Raw genomic sequence first — 22,856 nt, 5'->3', positions numbered from 1 at the left:
AACTATACACGACCATGAGAGAATTCGGTGTCACGACGAAATTGATAAGATTGACTAGGCTGACCCTGACCAATGCGCGGGGTCAGATAAAAGCAGCAATATCACTCTCGAGACCTTTCAACATCAATAACGGTCTAAGACAACCAGATGGCCAATCATGCGTCCTCTTGAACCAGGCCCCAGGAGAAAGTGATTCGTGATGCAGATGTAAATGCGAGAGGCACCATCTTCTTCAAGTCGTCTCAACTACTGCTGACGATATTGACATTATTGGAAGAACAATCCGAGGTGGGCAGTTTATCTTCATCCTAATCGAGCAGGCGGCGCGAGATATCAGGCTGCTCATTAATGAAGGCAAGACGAAGTAGATGCTTACAAAAACTGTTTCTCCCGAGACGTCTCACCATAGGGTCGAAGCTCTTACTGTACGAGACCATAATCTAGCCAGTCGTCATGTATTCCTCGGAAACCTGGGGTCTTAGCAAAAAAAAAAAAATGCGAACTCTTGGCCGCGTTCGAGGGAAGAATCTTCTGAAGAATTTTTGACCCCCTACATGAGGATGGGCGATTCCGTAGCCTACATAACGACGAAATCTATGAGTGATACCACGACTGCCTGGTTGTGGATAAAATTCGGCTCAACAGGTTACGGTGGGTGGGTCATTTGACTTAGGAACGGGATGATTCTGCTCAGAAAGTCTACAAGGGCAATATCTATGGTGGAAACAGAAGACGTGGCGGACCCTGCCTGAGGGAGACGCCAGACAGTTTTTAGGCATATCGAATTGGTGGGCCTCGGTGCAAAACCGGGATGTCTGGAGTTCCTTATTAAGGCAGGTCTAGACTTGATACTGGTTGTTGCACCGTTGCTGATAATGATAACTAAATGTGAAAGAGTTGATATAAATAGTAGTATGTTATGCTACCAAACTAAGCAAAATCACACAGCTATTATCTCACAATTAGCGGTAGGTTCACGCGCGGCCTGAGGCGACTCCTCTGATAGACATTTCTCCACAATCTTGTTCTGAAACTCTCAGTCGAGGGTGGAACCCTTAGTGTGGCGGCCGTTTTAATCACCGATTGGGGATTGCGCATGTCTTAATTAGAACGGGCCCTACGGTCACCTTATGAGGGCTTCTCCGAAGTCGTTTAGCGAGGCCCACATAATTTTAGCCTCAACGACGAGGACATGATGAAGAGGGTCTCCTCGGCTCGGTTAAAGCCTTTCTTCCCGGAAGAAAGCGCAACCAGGAGGCACGTCCATTTTGGCTTGCAGCAGCCGAGTTGGGGAGCCTACGCGTCTGTTTCCTCACTGAAAGCCTGTTTGGTTTCACATGGAATAGAGTGTTGCGGTGGAGCGGGCAACCTCAGCGGCTAACGGATGCAATTCTGATTGAGTCGGCCATAATAACGAAAAACAATTTTGAAAGCAAACGACAACAAACAAAACTGTAAACCTATCCCAACCTTATTAAGGAAGTGAGTCCTTGTTGGTAGACAACTTTCACGAACGAGTTTAGCTTTATTTGGCCTAACCACATATACAGTTCTGCATATTTGAGGGCCATTTTCCTAGACTTAAAGGAGTTCTTTTGAAATTGAAGTTACACCCATTTTCGCCTAATTTTTCAGCTTACCTCTTTCGAACCATCCACTCTTATGTGTAATCAAATTCTCCTTGAATATAGAAACCAACTCAATAAAGACAACAAAATTATTTCTTATAATAACCATGGCATTTTATTTACAGTAAAAACGCACTTATATGTATGTTTTCCACCACATTTTGTTTGAATTTTTGTTCTCATAGCGTATTTCCCTCTGTATGGCACTTTTTACAAATTTGAGATTCGTTCTACCTTGAAAAATTATCTTTATTTGCTTTCTAATAATTTCTATTGAAAATATTGACGTTATAAATACAATAGTGGCATTTGTGTTGAATAACATTATTTGAGCAATAATTCAATAATTTTATAATAAAAAATACTTTTTTACTTTTTATTGTCATTTACGGCGAATCAAAGAATCCGAAGAAAACACTAATAAGAAAAATAGATTGTATTTCCTTATTATTGTCATTGAATTTTTATCGAGTTGGGCGTGGTAAATGTTCATATCTTCACAATAGTGTTATCCTTCATGTTCCTGTTTTCTCATTAATCATTTATTATGGCAAAAATACTTTCATTGATTTCTTTTCGATGACATTTTTAAAATTCATTTACGAGTAGTTGTAAAAACGGAGACATTTTCATTATGACTTAATTTTAGTTTGTACTAGTTTTCTCAATATTCCAACATGTCAACCGGTTTTTATTTTATTTATTTGTAATTGAACTTGTTGTCCAAGTAAAAAGATTAAAGATAAATAAATATGTTAATTGGCGGACGCTCTAGTTGAAAGTGTTCAATGTTCGTGCGAACGATATCCGAAACAAAACAACTCAATGGAAACAAATGAAGGGAAAACAAAACACCTTACAAACGGAAATTTTTACAGTTTCAATAAATTAGAGATAAAACAACTTAAAAATCCTTACTGTATCCTAATAATCACTTGTACCAGACTTTTGCGAAAAAATCGTAACAAACTTAGTTCGTAAGTTTTTCTTGTATTGTACATCCGGGAACAATAGTTCCGACAAAGTGTGTTCAGTTTCCTGGATGTATCTAGATAGTAACAGTCCTTGCAATTTCCAAGAAATACATAAAAACTAAAGCACCTTCTTGAATTGTAAAATATATAAAAGGAATCTTTGGGCGGATCAAAATCGTAGTCTTTTCGCTTTTTTTCTTATTTTAGTTTTCATGCTCCTGAGCGATGTTGCTCGAGTCCGTCCTCATCAGCATCGGTGTTGCAGTCAAGTTGCTTCAGGACGAACGTGATTCTGATCCAGTTTCAGAAGTAGACCCTCAGTAATTCACAAACTAAAATTCATTTTTGATTTTCGAACTTTATCGGAAGGAAACATTATTCATCCTTTTTCTTCCTAATTTTTCCCTCGGTTTGGATAGTCTTCGTCACCATGTCCATACACTCCGCCACAGAGGGTGAACTCTGATCCGCACTGTAGTCGAACCCAGCCATCCGACTCAGAGTAAGAATATAGGAACAGGCTACCCTTAAAACTGACAATTTGGACAGTTTCTGTGTATTCGAATACGATGGGATGGATTTCCGTAGAGTATCGTAGGCCGCGGAGATGGTATGGACTCGAGTTCTTTCTCGAGCATTCGCCTCAATCCGTCTCTCGCGGGTCATATTTTTGTAGTTCCGTTGCTGAGGTCGCTGGCTTCCTACGCTACTGCTACTACTGCTAGTTCCAGCCCGAAGTGACATTGATGCCATCAAGGACGTGCTGCTACAACTCGCTGTATTTTGAAACTTCATCGACTTATCACCATGTTGCAAGTTGCTGAGATTATTGTTAGTTTCCTCATTTAGGCCAATATGGCTAGTGGTTGCGTTGTGTGGGGCTGGAAGACTACTTGAAGGCTTCTTGGCAACTAGCGCTAGAGGTTCATCTTGAGTACTTTCCACATCGTCATATGGTGTCCTATGGAGGGTTGTCACGCCTGGATGCCTGATGAGTACTTCTGCAGGATTTGGCATTACCTCATGTGGCATTTGTTGATCCCATGGCCTGAAGGGATTTCTTGTATCAGTCTCTTCCTTACATTGGCCAGGCACATAGCGAATTCTCTTTTTTAAAGGTCCTGTTTCTTGTTCGCATATCACACGTGAAGGCTCGGTACTTTTGCGTTTGTTGCGGGTTAAAGTTATTGGAGTTACTTTTACTTCAACGGAATCCTCTGACGCATCCGTGGGGCTGTGGGGTTCAAGGCGTGAATGGTCCATTGGAGAAAGTTCGTCACCAGTTTCAGAACTGCCTGAACAAAATCCAGTATCACGATCCGTTGTCATTTGAGCTCCTGTAATAAGAAAAAAAATATATTTTAGTTATTTGGTCTGAACATCGTTGAAAATGTCTTAATTTCTATTCCTAGTACGGATTTTGATTTTTATTCATTAATTTAAGAGGAAAATAAGAGAGTTGTAGAATGTTAAGGGGGTTTTGGGCCAGAAATTCCATTACTGACGTGCAGGCAGTGTTTGCTCAAGCTGAGCTTATCATGGAAAGAAGAAGGTATAGAGGAAAAGGTATTGAGGTCATCGGCGTAAAATAAGCAAAAAAAGAGAGAGGGAAGGTCGTCAATGAAGAATAAAAATATTAGTGGAGCCAGAATGGATCACTAGGGTATACCGGATTAACGCGATAAGGGGCGAGATATGCAACTAGTGAAAGACACATTTTGCGAACGGTTAAAAATGTAGGTGGCGAGCATGTAATGACTGACGAGAATCTAAACATTTGACCACGATGTTGGATAAGTCTAGTAAGTTGGCAGGATTAGATCGACGTTTCACAAGGCCGTCAAGTCAAAATCAACCAGTAGTTGGCATATCTCCAGTGATTTTCATCATTTCATCATATCAAACGTCTGCATCCTTTAGTAATTGGCGTTTAGGAACTACTCGTTTGTCTGTGTCCGAGTTTTGAGAAGCGCTTTGCCAAATCCGCGTACATTGACCTTCCCAGTGTTTTAAAAACACTAAACTCAATTGTCCCAAATAGCGGTATTCTGATGACAGCTGACTGTTTTGTTAAATAGTTGTCGCTATATGATTTTCACTAAGAGCTTTCAGGTCCGAAAGAACTTCATTGCAACCAGATTGTGCAAAAGTCAGAACGTTACTGAAGCACAGAGCGCAATTGATTGGCACAAGAGTCTGGTTGATTCAGGCCTCGTTTTAGGCTCAATTTTTAAAATATCTTCTAACAAGGATCCTTACTTCAAATTTCATTTTTTAAAGAATGAAGCCTATGGGTCTGCGGTAGAGTCATGGTATTGACAGACGACTTACTGAAGGTGCGCGAGATAACTGACACAGTAAGCATCTCAAAGGGCCGCGTGGGCCATACCCTTCATGAAAATTTGTGAATCAGAAATCCATGACAATAAGCGCAACTGGGAAAACACTTCAGAGCAGCGTTTGACGCTGTTTAAGCGAAATTCGGAGTTTCTGCGTCGTTTCGTTTCCGTCGACGAAATATGGGGCCACTGGTACACCAGACGCCAAGAACAGTGGAAACAGTAAACTTCACCCGGCGAATATGCTCCGAAGGAGGGATACATTGCCCTGTTAGCCGGAAAAGTGATGACCACCGTTTCCTGGGATTCACAAAGTGTGATCTGAATTGGCTACGTTTGGAGGGGAAAAGGGTCACAGAGATCTACTATGCCAAATTACGTAGTTGATCTGACGCCGAATTTCAGAAAAAGCCGCATTTACCAAAGAAAAAAATGTTCTTCCATCATGACAGCGCACCTGCTCATACCTCCGCTGCTGCCACGTAGAAATTGGTCGAGCCTAACTAAGGACTATTACCTCATCCACCGTATTCTCGAAATTTTGCCGCGTGCGATTTCTTTTTGTTTTCAACCTTTAAAAAGTTACTCACCGCGCAGAAATTTGAGTCGAATGAAGAGGTCATCGTCGCCACGGAGGTCTATTCTGCAGACCCCGAGAAAATATATTTTTCAGACGGGTTAAAGAAGCTGGAGCATCGCTGGATTAAGGGTATCGAGCTTAGAGGAAATTATGTTCAGAAATTAATCGCCACTTTTCAAAAATATTTGTTTTTCTTTTGTAGGCTAAGTACTTATCGGACCGCCCTCGTAAATGCTTTCGGTTTTTCGTCCTTATTTATCATGGAGTTACTCGATTTTCTTCCTGGGTATGCGACGAATGCCGATTTATGACTTTGGAATTACCAAATGTGTAAGGCTTATCTTAACGTTGGTCCCATTAGGCACTAGTAGACTCGAGGCTTAATACCACAAATTTCACATCAAAAGTGCTTGCTTGCAGGAGCAGACCTGCGAGGGAGGGAAAAAGAAGCGGTGATCCCCCGACAACATGAGGTAAATAGGCATTTGTGAGGAAGTCTGCAGTATATATTAAGTAAAACAGCGGACCAAGGGCACTACCTTGAAATATCCCCGATGTTGACGGTTTTCGATTCTCATCTGGTGAAGCTCTCTGACCGAGGAGATACGATTCGAAATTTTTTTTCCTTTAAAAACGTTAGGCGTAGTCGGCCTTACGGTTTCTTACCAGGGCAGAGGCAAATCTTCAGATGCTGACCCACCTCCGCCCTGGAAGCAGCGTGACCCAAGTGGCTCGCAGATGTTAAATGCTTCTTTATATAATTCGCAGAACACGACATGAGTGCGAATTTTGAGGCAGCGTCTGAAAATTTATCTCAGCCCTGGTAAGAAATCGTAAAGCCGTCTTCGCCTAATGTTTTTGAAGTTTGGGTGCTAAGCCCTAAACGAGGGGTTCGTGGAGCAAAAAAAAAGTAAATAAGTTGCTGCCCATTTGGTCCGGTCCGACCCCATTTGGTTCGGTCCGACATCAAGTGGATGCTCACTTAGGACCCCTCAATCCTTAAAAAAGATAGGTTTTCCTTGATTTTTTAGCTGAGGCCTTCAAACGAGACGAGGAAAAAGTTACATAAATAGGCGTTCATTTGTGATGACCTGAGGGCCAAGAACAATACCTTCAGGTATCTCACATGTTGATGGTTTTCGAGTTTTGTCTGGTGGAGCTCTCTTGCTGGTGAGAAACGATTCGAAGGTTTTATGAGTATTCATATGCGTGATTTTCCTTAATTTTTTAGCTGAGGCCTTCAAATAAGACCTTGTTAATATGAATGTCTGTGCAACGTCAAAGAGTATCCAATAATAGTGCCTTCCACCCTCAAAAATATAGATTATCTCGGAGGTTAACTGATGAACTTTTTCACCCGAACTGGAACAAGGTCAGGTTTCTAACATCAACCAGTAGGCTAGCAGGTTGGATGACTGCCCGATAATATGTTCAATTCGTAGTTATTCGATATAGCAGCCCAAATTGCTTTGCTTCTAGGCGTGGTAGATTTTGATACGCACATGGCTTTGAGATTGGACTTGCCAGTTACAATAAATCGTCCACCAAATACAGTAGAAATTGTGATAAGATAGCCCAATTTTGCTACACATATAGCTGGTAGTCTGAAGTGGCGGCGAGGAAGACGATTCAGCAACCCTATTGACCAAACCAAATCCGAGTGGCCGAGGAGAACCTCCAGTGGTAGTACTGGAAAATGCTGTACTCACTACGGCTTACTGGCCGTGGTGCAGTAGGCGAATGCTCAAAAGCTTAATGAGGGCGATCAGACCCGCGTCTGCAGTGGAGTGGCTTTAGGTCACGAAACCTAACCAGGGGTATGCTGGTACCGCGGGAATAGGGACAGCTCATGAACTCATATGTCTCAGAAGGATTATTGGTTCATGGGTTATAGTGGTTTGCTACCTAGAGAGAGTTTCATGCATATTATGGTTACATTCAAGCGAGTTTCAACACAGATGCCGTACTCCACAGTTCGGTACACCACAGTTCGGTCTTGCATCAGTATAGACTGGTACTATTGCGCTTGTCTCAGTAGGGCTCTGATTATGGTCACAAACTCAATCCGTGTCTTAAGAAGACCGTGACATTAGGTCAACTCGACATGTACTGACGTTAAACCACCAAGTTAGTTACGGTTTGCATATAAATGGAATAAATGAAATATTTCAGGATAATGCTTTATGGGATTTTGACCATTGCCATTAGCGTGGTTCATATCGTAGGACCTATAGTCGGGTATTGTGAAATTATACTGGCTGATGAGATGATTCGCCGATAAAAGGACCCCAGTGTTAACGAGGAATGCTTGTAATTCCATTTGATGTTGGTTAATACCATTCGCATTCCAGTGCCAGATTACAGCCAAGCCCCCAGAGGTATGATGAAAAGTGGTTCTATTTCAGTAACCTGGACAAACCAAACCAGTGATTCGATCCTGGATAAGCGGCAGAAATGGTGTCCAAATGCGGTTGATTCTCAAGAAAGGTAAAGGAAGGATTTCGAAAGCAATACCCATTTTGAGGTAGTTTCAGATGGTTGGACCTCCGCTGTGCAAGTTCGTTCCAAGTGACATTTCCTTTGTGGATGCAGCTTCAGAAGTCTGGGCAAGGCCGAAAATGGGTGTCATGAACTTTTTGTCTCTAAGGACATGGAGTGGTACCGCATGGGAATCAAGCATTTTACTGATAGATGGGTTCAAACCATAAATTTGAATGGTCTCTACATCCAATCTTGAACTTTAAAAATTGATCTTTTATTTCGGTTTAAAATTTTAATTGACAAAAACTATTTGACCCAAACTGGAGTATGCCACATCTGTGCAAATTATTGCAGTTAAAGTCATAGATTTAGATAGAAATTCAATAGAAATATTGAAAGTCAAATTGGGGCTGATTTGGCAAAAACATTTTCCGTTAAATAGCTAAAAACGTTATTCTAGATTTCTAACGATCTAGGATTTCCGTGGATTTTAAATTTACCTTAAAGAGCAGACGGGAAATGCATATACACACATGTATATTTATGTTTTTTTTTTTTGATTTTGTTGTACCAGTTTTGTTGAATATCAAAATATCTTTGATATATTGTTGACAAACTGCGAGTCACAGGAAATTTGGCTTCATTATGCTAATTAAGCAAAAACACCTATTCTAAACAATATATCTAAGTGATAATAAAATCAGTTATTAGTTGGGTATCTTCCTCATCGCTGCGCGTTAAAAAGTTTAAATTCGTAATGGGATTGTTGTTTTTTATTATTGAATTTATGAATGTTTAATTTTTCAGAAAAATGTCATTGCAAATTATCAACGAACCTGAATTGGCAAAGTCATATTTCAGATAACTAATTCAATAATTAATTAGTATTAGGCTATGGATAGCGTTCTGGTGAATTTGTTCTATCTTAGTATCTTTTTTTTGCAGATGGAAGTAATTGACAGTGAATTGATTTGCATACAAACGTCCTTAATCATTGTCGATTGTATGTTGTGTCTTGCGGGATGTCGCCTGGCTTGATATTGTTGATATTGCATTACAGTCCCAGAGATGGTCGTTATCCATAGTTAATGGATTAACGGCCGAATTGGAGAGCGTGAACGGACATAATGTTTTGAATCGTCTATACTCTATGGTGTATGGAGGCTAACTTTTCTATAGACACGAGCTGCACGGACTTGTCAAGTGTGGTGTGTGGGTTATGTAGTTACTTAGAGATGCTCGGACTGGCGCCAGATTGGGCTAAATGCGTCTCGGCATGTCGCACTTTTGCTCTTTTTCAGCACTTGGCCATATCGCCAACGTTGTGCTGTGGTAGCATTCGCCATACAGAATGTATAACGACAACGTTATGGAAATACACACTCCAAAAGATAGAGCTTTATCTTACCGAAAAATCTAAGCGTGAAGCAGTTTTCGGTTGTCTTTTGGCGCTGTCTGAATCTACCATGGCTACCATAGTATCTGTGGATACTGTGCACATGTGTTCCCGTATTTGAATTTGAAAAAGAAATGGTATTTTGAAATATGCTCTAAAAGAAGTAATAAATGTAGATACATCCAACACAGAGGAATATTTGTTAAAGTCTCATTTAAAAATCAATCTGCTTTCTATGCAAAAAAACTGTAGATAGCCGGTAGGCTCTGAATTAACTATTCTTTCCACTTTCATAACCAACCCATTTTTTGCGGCAGCCCTTACACGGATCATCTATCATATTATTTATCTTTTGAACACTCGTGTATCCTTCTTGCAACATTTCCTAAAGTTTCATGCATTTATGCATTTCGTAGAAAAAATTCTGCCGAATCCACACTCAACTGAGGCAGCATCCATGTTGTCGCAGAAAAAACACATGTTCAAGCATTTTTTTGCAGTATCTATTGTTGTGTTCAATTTCAATTTTTCACCCGCATATTTGCGATAAATTCTTGACTAGATCAACAACAGATATATTGTCATTCTCTCCAGAAATGACAATACGGAAAGTATGTTTTAACAATCGATAAGAATTTATATCGCCTACAGCCAGTGGTAGTTTTGAAAAATTACCTATACAGGAGGAGGTGTGAAATAGCTAGATTTATATATGAGCTAATATGCTCATACAGTATCTGAGATAATGCATAAATGCATAATTATGCAAATGTTGCATGTCGCGCATCTACTTGTCCAAATCGCGATATAGATACAACAATCTAGATTTTAATTATTACATCTTGTTCCGATAAGTGACAAGAATGATCGCTCAAAGACTACAATTAATTTACCACATGGGAAAAGCCTTACTGATTACAGTGCTACCTAAGTCAGGCTTTAATAATTATGAATAATTTTTATGATTTTCAAGTTGAATGGGCAACCTTCGAATCACACAACTTGTTTCTTAGTTACTATGATTATAAATATAGATATAAAGACAATAAAATACGTCTGCCTTATGGTATGATCTAGAAATGGAAATTTTTAAACAAGTACAAGTGATTTCCATATATTATTTCCACGAATTGTACTTTTAAAATGTGTACTTGCTGCGTGGGATAGAATTTCAAAGAAAGCGACTATGAACAGTCCCACGGGGAATGGTTGATGTTCGCACCTGTTGGCAGAAAATGATAAACTAAGTTCTCAGCACTTAAGACACCCAGAATGCAATAGTATCCATCTTTTAAGCAGATATTCAGAGAATTCGGTTCCTTCATTCCAAATATAATCTTGAGGGTTAAGAACTGGAATCCGGAAGATTTCCGCCTTCTTCAACCCTAAAATCGAACACTAATCAAAAAATTGCTACAGTTAAACCCAAAACTGTCGTTGACTTTGCTGATATAATCATCATCATCATCAACGGCGCAACAACTGGTATCCGGTCTAAGCCTGCCTTAATAAGGAACTCCAGAGATCCCGGTTTTGCGCCGAGGTCCACCAATTCGATATCCCTAAAAGCTGTCTGGCGTCCTGACCTACGTCGTCTTAGGCAAGGTCTACCTCATCTTCTTTTTCTACCATAGATATTGCCCTTATAGACTTTTATAGGGGGCTAAAAATTCTTCGGAGGATTCTTCTCTCGAACGCGGCCAAGAGTTCGCAATTTTTCTTGCTAAGAACCCAACTTTCCGAGGAATACATGAGGACTGGCAAGATCATAGTCTTGTATAGTAAGAGCTTTGACCCTATGGTGAGACGTTTCGAGCGGAACAGTTTTTGTAAGCTGAAATAGGTTCTGCTGGCTGACAACAACCGTGCGCGGATTTCATCATCGTAGCTGTTATCGGTTGTGATTTTCGACCCTAGATAGGAGAAATTAATAACGGTCTCAAAGTTGTAGTCGCCTATCTTTATTCTTTCCGTTTGACCAGTGCGGTTTTATGCTGTTGGTTTGTTGGTTTTCGTTACAGGGAGCGCACGTTCCATGAGAAAATGCGCCAATCGTTAATCCGTTGCCGTTGGCGGGTTCGTCGTTGTAAAATCCATCCTGTCTGAAGCTCCTCCCTTGGGGGCTTCTATTAAAATATATTGTAGTAGGAGAAAGCTACCTAGTTTTGTTTTCATTTTCACCTACTCCCTCTCCCTCCACCCACATATAACTCGGACTTAACAATTAGCGACTATAACTTCCTTCCTAGCATGAAGTCACACCTGGGTGAGGCGAATTTTCAGACCGACGACGGGTTGACAAACGAGGCCAGAAGGAAATGCATGTTTAAACCTTCTAAGACCAGAGTAAATCTACGGTAAACATGTGACGTTTCATTGCAGAGGTGTATTGTACCAAATAGTCATGAAATTTTGACGCGAATTTTAAGTGCTGCTAACCAGTGAGCAATTACGGTAGAGGTCCCTGAAACTACGAAGGAAATAGCTGATGATAGGGCACCTGTCCTGGATAGTACTGGACCTCTCAAAGCTCTCAAAACCACAGCGACAAATATGTTCGCCCATGGCTTACAGAAGCATCCTTTCCCGCATAGTGAAGGAAATAGAAGCTATTATTATTATTATTTATAAGCCGGGTAAGCCCAGACGCTTCGTTCTACAGGCTGACATCCATTGTATGTAGTACTGGCAAATTATTCGAACTGACCAACTTTGGCCGATTATGATACCGACTACTCATTGTGAAGAATGCTTTCAATCCTGGGAGGTGTAATAAAATAATCCCTAATCAAATTAGGAGGACCGAAGCACTTGGAATCGATACCGAATTTCTTAGCAGAAGGCCACCTTGACCCATACCAATATCAAATTCTTAATTGAGAAATTTCATAGGCATAGCAATAGGTAATCAGATATTGTAGATTACCATTGCTACATATTTCTAATAGCGAGTTGATTCAATCCTTTTTCGAAAAGACCGCGGTTAACGCGAACGAAGCAACTTCGACCTTAAATCTTGCTCCCAGAACATTGGACAGAAGTGTTACTGATCACCGAGCAGAGGAAAGCCACGTTTATAAACACTGAATTAGCAGTACCAACTAACCATTTGTAGCCTCCGCTCCTTGGTTCCTTATCATGATAATGATAAATTAGGAGCCAACTTGAAAGCTTTTTTTGAGTACCATATACAGCAAAGAAGGAACATAACACCGGAGTGATAATTACGAGAATGGTGGCGACAGCTTGCATGTACTGATGTTGCCGCTCAATGACGAAATAAATGGAATCAATCAAGAAAAGACTCCAAATGTCTTGGAACATCGGATATTTCTAGATGGACCAAACGATGCCATAACGAAGGAGGCTACAACTTACAGTGACAGCAATCCAAGAAGTTTAGACAGTCTCGTGACATAATATCATATGGCATTCCCCGAGGATAATTAGGTGGGAAGGAGGTCATTTTTTGGGCTAGAGTACCATATAATTGTCTGGCAGGGTTCAGTGGTAGCACTTGATGCTTTCAAGCTTTCATGAAAAAAATTCAGGTAGACAATAAACTGAGTAGGATTAAGGATGAGGAGGTGGGACAAGAATGGCATGGACCGATTTATTTAGGTAGTGATACATATGAATTGGTACTGAGCGTGGAGGTCTACCTTACCTTTACTGTAGATCTGGTTTTAAGATGAGAGGACTGAATCACTGATCTCAATTTTCATATACTCAGGAATTAAGGGCTCAGTGTGAGACTAAATTTTGCTAAAACTTTCGCCGGATATCTAGCTATAATTCCATGCCGATGCGCTACGTATGGGAGTAACCTTTTTATATGTCATGGAGAAGTATTAATCCAGAAGAAGAAGCCGAAAGTGTTGACAAATCTAATTAATTGCTTAAAGTAGATTGTTTCTATTATTTGGGGAGTCAGGTAAAAACTTAGAATATACTACAGAGATTTAAGGGTACTATTATCACTGGTAAGCGCCTTATTTATTTGGGGATGGTATACAGCTTGATGGTAATGGTGATGCGATTTGTTTTACTGTCGGGATGGAGTAGCGTTAATTTTCAGTTCAGTTCGTTTCTAACTTCCTTCCCTCCAAAGGCACTTCATTGACTTTTTTTGCGGACTAGATTCCACTTGGTAAAGTACTGGTAGAACTCGTCCAAATATGGATTCAGACCAGCTTAAGCACGTACTGTTTTCTTCTTTACTTCATTCCGATGAGGAGGTGAGCATTCAACATGAAATTGTTTGTAAGGAAGGATACAAATGAGTTGATGCGATTACATTTTTGATTGTCAAATTGTTCGCTGATTGATGGAACTTTCCTTAGTTTTAGGATTGGCGGAGTTTATTTTTCGGATAGATCTAGTGAGAATGGTTACAAGTAGTGGGGGAGTGGACTTGAAAGAACGTTTACTTTTTGCTTCATGTCCACTGTGCTGTTTACTTCATTGAGGAATTGACCTGGAAGTTTTCGGTTTCCAGCAAGAAACACTAACCTGTCTATGCAACCTTGTGGCAAAGACTATTTACAAATGGATATTTTTCAGCAATCTTTTCTAGAAACTAAAGAAGTCCAACCCAACATCCAATGGTTCTGTATAAGAGGAACTAGCCTGCAGGGAGGGATTCTTTATAAGTCCGTAATTGGCGTTCTTGAAATGAGGTGCCTTAATAGTGGTTTGAAATGGGAGTTTTACAAATATTGCTAGTAACAATGAGTGCTAAGGAGCAATTACTACTAGTCAGGGATTAGTATAAAGGGAATATCTGTAAAAAGGACATTAGCCAAAAAAATTTTCCAAGAAGTAATTGTTAATTGTCAAAACATATCCTTCAGACTCTTGTCTAATAACTGGAGGAGAGTACCATGCTTGATAGATCATTTTAGGGTTTTAGGTTAATTCACGAGAAGGAATGTATGATCTGGTGGATGTTTTAGCCCTAATTAGGAAGGAAAGCATCCAGGGAAATCTTATCATGTTGAAACAATGAGTAAAATATGAAAAATTTTCGGAGAAATTTTTTTCTTATTAAATTAGCAGCCCCATTGTTGCTTGTGTTATTTTTTGTATAAGGTAATGTGGAAAAGAGTAATGTGTACTTTGCTTTTGAATACCTTCTGAAACAAACCAAATTATCATCAGTTAACTCAGATTCAAACCCCTTTCAACGCATACTGAAATACAAGACAAAAAGAAAGACCGAGAACATATTACGCATGTTATTTTTTTCTGTGCTACTAGGTGTAAATATTCTTTACCTGTTAAGTGGTTGACTGGCTTACTGGCCGACTGGCTGACTACACTTCAATCACACACTAGTTAAAAATATATAAGTAAAAAATAACCAAGAAAACCTATGCAGAACGCGCATATCATGTGTGTACTCAGCCAGAATTAAAACAAGCAATAAAACGACGCGACGCCAGTATCTTTTCATTCTATAATATAAACGCGTATCGAAAAGGTAAACGGCGAGGCCTGTCCTAAAAAAATGTTGTTCGAAAGACACCTGAAAACCTGTGAGAAGAAGATCACACATTCGTTATATTTTTTGTTTGATGTCGGATGTTTTTGTAGCCCCCGATTGCCTTTTCCCGCTGAAATCAAGGGTCTCCGGTTTGCACAGGTTGATTTTTAAGGGGTGTTTGGAATTTTTTAGAGATGATTTTAGGAGGTTCATTGGGGGTAAGATGGATTTCAAAGAGCATATGGAAATATGAAAAGGACTAGATCTGAATGAGTTAGGAGTATGTGACCCGAATTTGACTAGCAAAATGTTGAAGTATCTTTGTCAAGATATTTCAGCGATGTCTAGAGTCGAAGTCCTAACACTACAGATTTTTATCAAAATGTCTCGGTTGTACTTTTCTTTCATTTATAATTTTCAGAAAAAATCTTCATATTTTCCAAGCATCTACACCGAACCCCCTCCTTAAGACCGTCATACCAATCCTTGAAATATCTCCAAACGAATTCGACGCATGATCTCAAAGATAAAGGAAAAAACAACATCTTAGGTTGCACCAATCGGGTCCAATCAGGCCCGGTCATTGCAGCATCGATCGGCATGAAAACACTCTTGTTCAAGAGATTTGTCCGTTTTTTTTCTCTCCTGGACAATCAAGAAAATCAGAACACCAAAAAAGGTAGAAATTAAGTGTATCCCAAAAACGGATTGTCAAGATACCACACAGTCACCATCATGGTAAAATGCAACAAGACGTGGTGGAAACGCGTAACAATGCCGAGACAATCACAATGTTCTTATAGCCACGGATACGTGGTTTCCAGTCTTTTGACCTTCATGTTTTTTCTTATTGAAGGCAAGGAGAAAAGGAGTATGTAATGATCGTTACCCTCTTATACTTTCCATGTTTGTTATATTAAAAGAGTTCCGCGCAAGCATATGGTCAGCCCTCGGTATGTCGTTTTGGAGGACAGGTAGTCTCACAATTGTTAAGATTTCCGTAGAGTTGACAAAGACGAAGTGGAATGTGCCCTCAAAGATTTAAAGCTGCTTGCATATGGTATCATAGCTCTAACTGCATAAATTGTGTCCTTTGATATGTACTGATATGTAATATTTAAGCCTCCAAATCTGAGCAACAACAGCTACTTAAATGAGGGCAGTCTCGTGGATCAGAACGAGAAGAAAAGCTATTTTTAATTTGGCAGAAAATAGCTGACATTTTTCCCATCAAATCATCTAATTTTTAATTCGTTTTTATGGTTGGCGAGAACATCAAATTCCTTTCAAATGATATGATAAATCATTAATCTCTTAAAAACAATCCAGACGCAAAAATTAACTTCTATCAAAAAATCTTTGCCATATGGTAATCAAATGAGTTCGGCTGGAGTCCAAAAACCCCCACAAAATTTACGATCGTCAGATTATTATCAAAAACAAGTCACACTATGTTCACTGCATCTGAAGCATTCGGGAATCATCTATGTTAGCATTGATCTATTTATTGAGTCAGATGGAGACCGCTCCAAATAAAATATCCGCTAGTCTATCAACATATTGCAATTAATCACATTTTATCTGCATTTTGTATCCCGGGGAGACAAGTTCGTAATCATCAAGTTTTGCAGAAGAATTCGGTTTTTGTATTAATATTTTTGTGAAAAATGTTCAGATGAAATGTTTACATTGAAGAGATTAATTCCAGATAAAGTCGGTTTGCAAGTGGCTATGGTTTCTTAAGGGGTTTTCGCACATCCTGTTGCACTCGAGGCAATAGTTGGGAGACATTTCTTCTAGTAAAGTAAAGCATTGTCCGCAACTGTGCGCTATATGGTCTCAATGCTCTCCTCCGTAAAGAGGCACCTTTGCACTGCCCACTAGACCAACCTTTCAAGTAAACTAACTTTTAACTTCTTTCTCTTGGAAAAGCAAGGAAGATCTGGCCATAAACACTAATCCGCGACCTTCTAGGCAGAGATGAGGCACTGTTTGATAAGTCACCTGGAGGAAACGGTAATTACTTTTTTCTACAAACTGGAACTGTTGGGATGAGGTCAATATACCTGGTTGTGATTTACGGTGACGCCGTGAAGTGAGACAATGCCTGATAAGTTATCCTGGCTCTGAAAGGTGAGGCTGTATCTGATAAGCTGCATCTTGCCAGGGTGAAACTGCAATCATTTTTACTTCTTTTCCGGAAAACCTTCGGCATCATGAGCCTTCCCACAAAAATTTGGGAAACCTATTCTTCGAAATTAAATTGATGCAGACTCCGATCTCTCCAAATCAATGGAAGGAAATTATCCTGCTTGGTGCAGCTTAGGCAAATCTAAGTTCATTATTATCCCATATATCGCAAGTTACAAAGATGAACCCAAGCATCTGTGAGTTAAAGGACCCCAGATTAATACTAGGGCTTTCCACCAGCTTGGCTTCAATTTGGTCGGCTTACCGTAGTTTTAGATAGAGCAAAATATTTAGATATCATCTAGGATCTAGACAATGCCATTGAAGGGTCATTTTTGGAGTATGATCGGTTATTTACCTTTTCTTCTCGCGTTCTTTACAAAACTTCGGTTGGGAGTTTATCAGAAAATTGACAGGCTTGGTCACCCACCAAACGCCTTGATTACACTAGTGCTAAGGCAATTATTTCTGCCAAGGTAATATACTCGTAGAAAGCTATCTGGCCCATTCTAGGACATCCTAAACAACACCACCGTGGACGCAACCCTAGATGAGGCCATGTTGGTTCACACCTACTGTTGACTATATTGCGGTAGTAACTAGGGCTAGAACCATGCCAATGATACTCATCTGGGGTGAATTTTGATTCCTTCTCAGATTAAAGAACCACGGAACCACGGAACTATTGGACAGGGTTCTTTAGCAAACTGGAAAAGTTTCCAGTTCTACCCGATCTGATCTGCCGGCACCTAAGTGTAGCTTCATTGAAGCATCTGCTGACAGCACTTCCTTGCCTCTTTGATAGCGAATTCGGGAAGGTAGCTTACGTATTTTGATATTTCATTTTCCCACAAGCTATTATTTTGAATGGGCTTTGTAATCCAAAAAATAGCCAATCCCTAAATAAAAACACAGCTGATTGCATTTCGACTGATATTTTTCCTCACTCAACTGCTGGTAGTTTGTCACCTATGGGTTAGCCTTCTTTAGCATCTTTTGCCCGACGTACCGGGAGACTTTAATACTACGTAGAGCAGCACAGTTAGGAGGAGAATGAAAGCTCCACAAATTAAATAATAATTTTATTGCAAGTAACTTTTTGGCAGAGTTCGAAAGCATGCTTGTGTAAAATATGTTTTAATGAAGATTATTCCCATAGCGACCACTAAGTAAGTTCGACTCCAGTAAGGGGCTTTTAGGGAACATCCAAGGCCAAAAAGTTCACCAGAGAAAGCGAAAGTTTGGCAAACTTTTGTAGAAGTTGAGCTAAATTAGGTGCCCACAGAGTTTCCTTCAGAACAAAGTGCAACTGAAGCGATTTTCCTGTGTAGATCATAAAATTGGTAATCCGCTCGTTTGAATGTATATGAATGTGAGGATTTCATCAAATTTGGCCAACTGAAATCAAATTGGTGGGTCGTGACTAATATTCCCAGCTATCTTGTTGCTTTTCTCTACAGCTATCCGGAGGAAAATGGCTCCAGCTCGACATTAATGGTGGACTCAAGGAGTATATGGGTTCTGGGGGTACCCCAAAATACGCATTCTCCAACAATCTACGTTAGTAAATAATGTCAAAAGCAGTATTGCTTTTAGTCGTAAAACATATTTTAAAGATGTTTGGAATTGAGATACACGACGAAATAACTGAAGCTCAAGGAATAATAGAGGGGCTCGCATTTTTTTTCCCTGGCTCCGGGTTCTCTCTTTCTTGGCTCTGCATATGTGTGCCTTTAAATTAAGAAGACTACAGTATCAACTCGCGCGCCGATTTGATTATAAAATCACAAAATTCCTTAGTCGGAAAAATCCATCCAATTTCTAAAGCGCTCGACAGACGAGTGAAGCAAGGAAAGGGGAAATGTTTTTAGAAAGATACGCTTCATATTTTTAACCATGGCGTAAATTCGATGTTTGGAGAATCAACTTGTAAAACACACTGAAGAAGAGAACATTTGTTGCCGGAAGTGTTGATAGGTACAGATTAGAGAACACGTAATTATGCCTACCGCCTTTTAAAATTGAAAAAACAAATAGTTCGACAAGCTAACAATTAAATCAGCGACGGAGGGAAAATGGTCTCGCAGAATTCGCTAGTGTATTCCAAGGGGAAGTAATGACGATAGTGAAAGCCTGTTGATGGCTGGGGCGTGATCCCGGCCTAAAGCGTGGGTGGCAAGCGTTAAAGTCCCGGTTATAGAAAGAATGAGAAGACTGGCGCCCTGGTTGGCGGGACTTTGCCCTTGACAGTCTCTAGCTGGGCACAGAAGGCTCACTATCTGCGCCAAATCAAAGAGGGTTTGTCATCCCTATAACAAGACCCGATAATAAGAGCATTTGTGCCAGACGCGTGCACATGCCTACAAGATTGCGGCGGTCTGCACAGGGCAGTGGCCTACGGAGAAACCTCGTCGACAGACTTGGCTTGCTATACAATTCGCATTCCCGAAACTACGAAGAGGAGGGAGAAACCCTTAAGCCCCGCTTCTAGGGAGAGCCAGGTAACAGACACTAAGTAAACCATTCTTTGAGGACCTCAAGGGGTTCTCTAGTTGCAGAGTGGGTCCACCACTCTATACGTACCTACCTGAAAAATTAAAAGTATTTATATAACATAAACGAAAAGAAAGGCGGCGAAACGAAACGTCGCCTATCCGTGGTCCTTGTCGGATGGCGCTAAAGGCGATAGTAGCGACATAGTTTTCTAAATCGTGGCTAGCCAGCGTGCATACTCCTCTTGGAGAAAAAGATGAAGTAACTAAAAATGACGTCTACGCCTTCGAACTTTCTATCGATTGACTACCTCACAATGTTATTGAAATGTTGTTTAGAGATTTTATTACCCAAATTAGAAAGGGGGGTGCACTCAAGAATGATAGGAGGGCAGAGCATTCGTAAGATGAGTGATGATGATCGAATTTACAACAAGGTCGATCACGTGCTCATTTAGAAAGGATGTTCGGACATATCGAGGAGCTAATCTGCATTCTGAACAGTATTTAGTGAAAGTCGCCTATTGCTGCATATGTACAGTGTACGAAAACTAAGCTAACTCCATTAAGAGATTGTACACCGACAGGCTCCAAAGCAAACCCGTGGCGCAGGCGTATGTTTTTTCTTTACCTCGTAAAACCGCGCGGAGGCACTTTGGGAATGGAACCTTAGAAAAGAAGGCATGACTGGTTTGACTAAGAGTGCCAAGACATACTGGATAGGGACAAAGGTACTTCCTGACAATAAGTATATATAATAGATATAACAACCTACTAAAACTAAAGAAGATTAATATGGCGATTTTCGATGGATAACCAATAGAAACTGAGGAGAAAAAGACACCATTTTGACAATGCGCTAGGGAGCATTAAAGATAATTTTGCAGCTAATATAATAAGACAAACTTAGAAAACAATGAAAACGATAAGGATTGGGTTTTAACTAAAAATAATAATATGTGGACATAAAGATGACAATATCATAAGCGGAAACAAAGGTGGGGAGAGGGGAGTTGGTAATCCCGCAAATGCACGACAGTGATACTGGAGTTGACTCTCCGTCCCTGAAAGAGATTGGTGTAGTGATTAGAGGGGCTAGAAGCAACTAAAGCACCTGGAATCGGTTGTATACCTGGGAAGGTATGGAAAGGCGACAAAAATTATGTGAGAAATACCATCTACATATTATTCCAGCGAATATCAAAAAGGGAAGAAATCCCGAAAAAATAGCGTGAGATTATCATTTGTTTGATCTACAAATAGGCAGCATGCTAGCCATAGTTGCAGGGCATTTCACTGCTTTATTTCACCTAGAAAGTGTTTATCAAAATTTTGAATAATAGACCCTGTTCGGTAAAAGTCATGAAGAGTACCAGGACGGGCTCAGAGGTGAACGCCCAACAATAGATTAGGTCTTCTGGAGAAGTTCTAGGAGTTCAATTTCGATATCTATCAAATATTCGTTGACCTCAAATCTGTATATCACAGAATCGATCGCAATGGACTGTATGAAGTTATGCTCTACTTTGTCATCCCAACAAGACTAGTTCGTCTTACAAAAACAGCCATGGTGAGCTTAACTTTGCAGGTATGGATTTAAAACAGTCTGAGTGTCTCTTTTTTTTGCAATGAACAATCTTAAGTAGGGAGACAGGGTGGCACCAATGCTCTTCAACTGGTCATCGTGCATGCAATCAGAAAAATCTCTGTTGATACCAAATTTACGTTTCTTCTTAAATCAACGCAAATGGTAGCTTAGGTCAGTAGTTGAGATGCCGAGCGAACAATGAAGGTCGATGTCGAAAACGCTTCACTTTCAGGAATAAGGAATAAATAACTGGAAGAATTGGACGGAGAGGACTGGAGGTATTCGGGAAAAAGGCACAATCACTGTCAGCGGTAGTGATCTCCCCAGAACTGGGTGATTTAAACACCTTGGGTCAATGCTATCAGCCACTGGAAAACTGCACTAGAAATTTCTTCGCGCGTTAACGCAACCTGGATGAAGTGGCGTTCCACAACTGGTGTTTTTGTGATCGACGTATTAACAAACGTCTCAAATCAAAAACTTACGGCAATGTCGTCCTTCCTGTCACTCTCTATGGTTCTGAGTATTGGCGGACTATAAAAGACAATGAACGGCGTTTTGCTGTAATGGAGACGAAGATGTTGCGTTGGACAAGTGGCGTGACACGTTTTGATCATATCCGAAATGAGGATATCCGCGATCGATATAAGGTTGCACTGATCGTGGGAAAATTGCGAGAGAGGTGTTTTAGATGGTATGGTCACGTAATTCGCACTAACGAGAATTCACTTGACAAGATTGGTCTGAACATCGAAGTCGATGGTAAACGACCAAAAGGCCGGTCGAAACAACGCTGGATCCAGATCAAGCATTTGATAGAAGCAAATGGCGAACCCAATCACGACGAGCCGACCCTGCTTGTGAATGGGACAAAGGCTGATGAAAAAGACGGCAGTTACTCTAACAAAAAAATATAGATCCTGAACGTAGATAAACTTTACCGTTTCCCAAAAGATATTTTCCCAGAATAATTCATGGTAGAAATGACATAAACATTTCTTTATGCATTTCTTTATAATAGCTTTTTCACCACTTTCACTTTTTTATAAATGAATACCTAGTTCCATCCTTTAAGAAAATATGCAAGAAAACTGCATCAACTGCAGTTTTCTACTTAATCAAGTTAACTTTGATACACAAACATCGAATTGAGAGAAAGGTGAACTTTCTCGACTAAGCGGACATCATGGCCTCATCAAAATCCGATGCAAGCTTAACATGATTTTCCTTAATTTCTGCTTGTTTTTAATATTTTATTTATGGGAATTAAATAAATTTGCATTTATCTTTAAATAGGTGTAAAATTAAATGAAAAATCTGAAAGCACCACAGCTAACCAAAAAAAGAAAAACAGTAACATCACCGCAAAAAAAAGGAATGTATCGACAAGATTTGCATGCCCCCATCTTCAGCTTTACGTTTACTTCTACCGCCAACAATGTAAGGCTCATTGGCTCACAAACATACAATACTTATATGCATAAATTAGCAGTGTATTTTGTATTTTAGTGGTTCCGTTTTCTTTGACGCCACATGCCAATAAGAGTGGACGGCCTTACTATCTCGGTGTTTTCTGAACGAATCTTCTGCCTCCATGAATCTTACAATATGACTTCCACAGAGGCAGGTGGCGAAGCCGCGATGCAAATTTTTGTCAGCCCCCCCTATTCCTACAATATTTTGTTTCGGTGTGTTTGTTTTAT

At 40.1% G+C, this 22,856-nt stretch overlaps 1 protein-coding gene across 1 annotated transcript in view; it reads right to left on the bottom strand.

Annotated features, from left to right (window-relative positions):
• Positions 1-1,741: 1,741 nt before the first annotated feature.
• Positions 1,742-22,856, bottom strand: part of LOC119646592 — a 78,795-nt gene continuing 57,680 nt past the window's right edge. Inside the window, exon 2 of the mRNA XM_038047085.1 lies at positions 1,742-3,939. Coding sequence (XP_037903013.1) covers positions 2,978-3,939 — 962 coding nt within the window. The 3' untranslated portion in view covers positions 1,742-2,977. The remainder of the gene's footprint in view (positions 3,940-22,856) is intronic.

The sequence above is a fragment of the Hermetia illucens genome, chromosome 1 (assembly GCF_905115235.1).
Source record: "Hermetia illucens chromosome 1, iHerIll2.2.curated.20191125, whole genome shotgun sequence".
Taxonomy (NCBI): Eukaryota; Metazoa; Arthropoda; class Insecta; order Diptera; family Stratiomyidae; genus Hermetia; species Hermetia illucens.
This window is presented reverse-complemented; position numbering and strand designations above follow the sequence as displayed.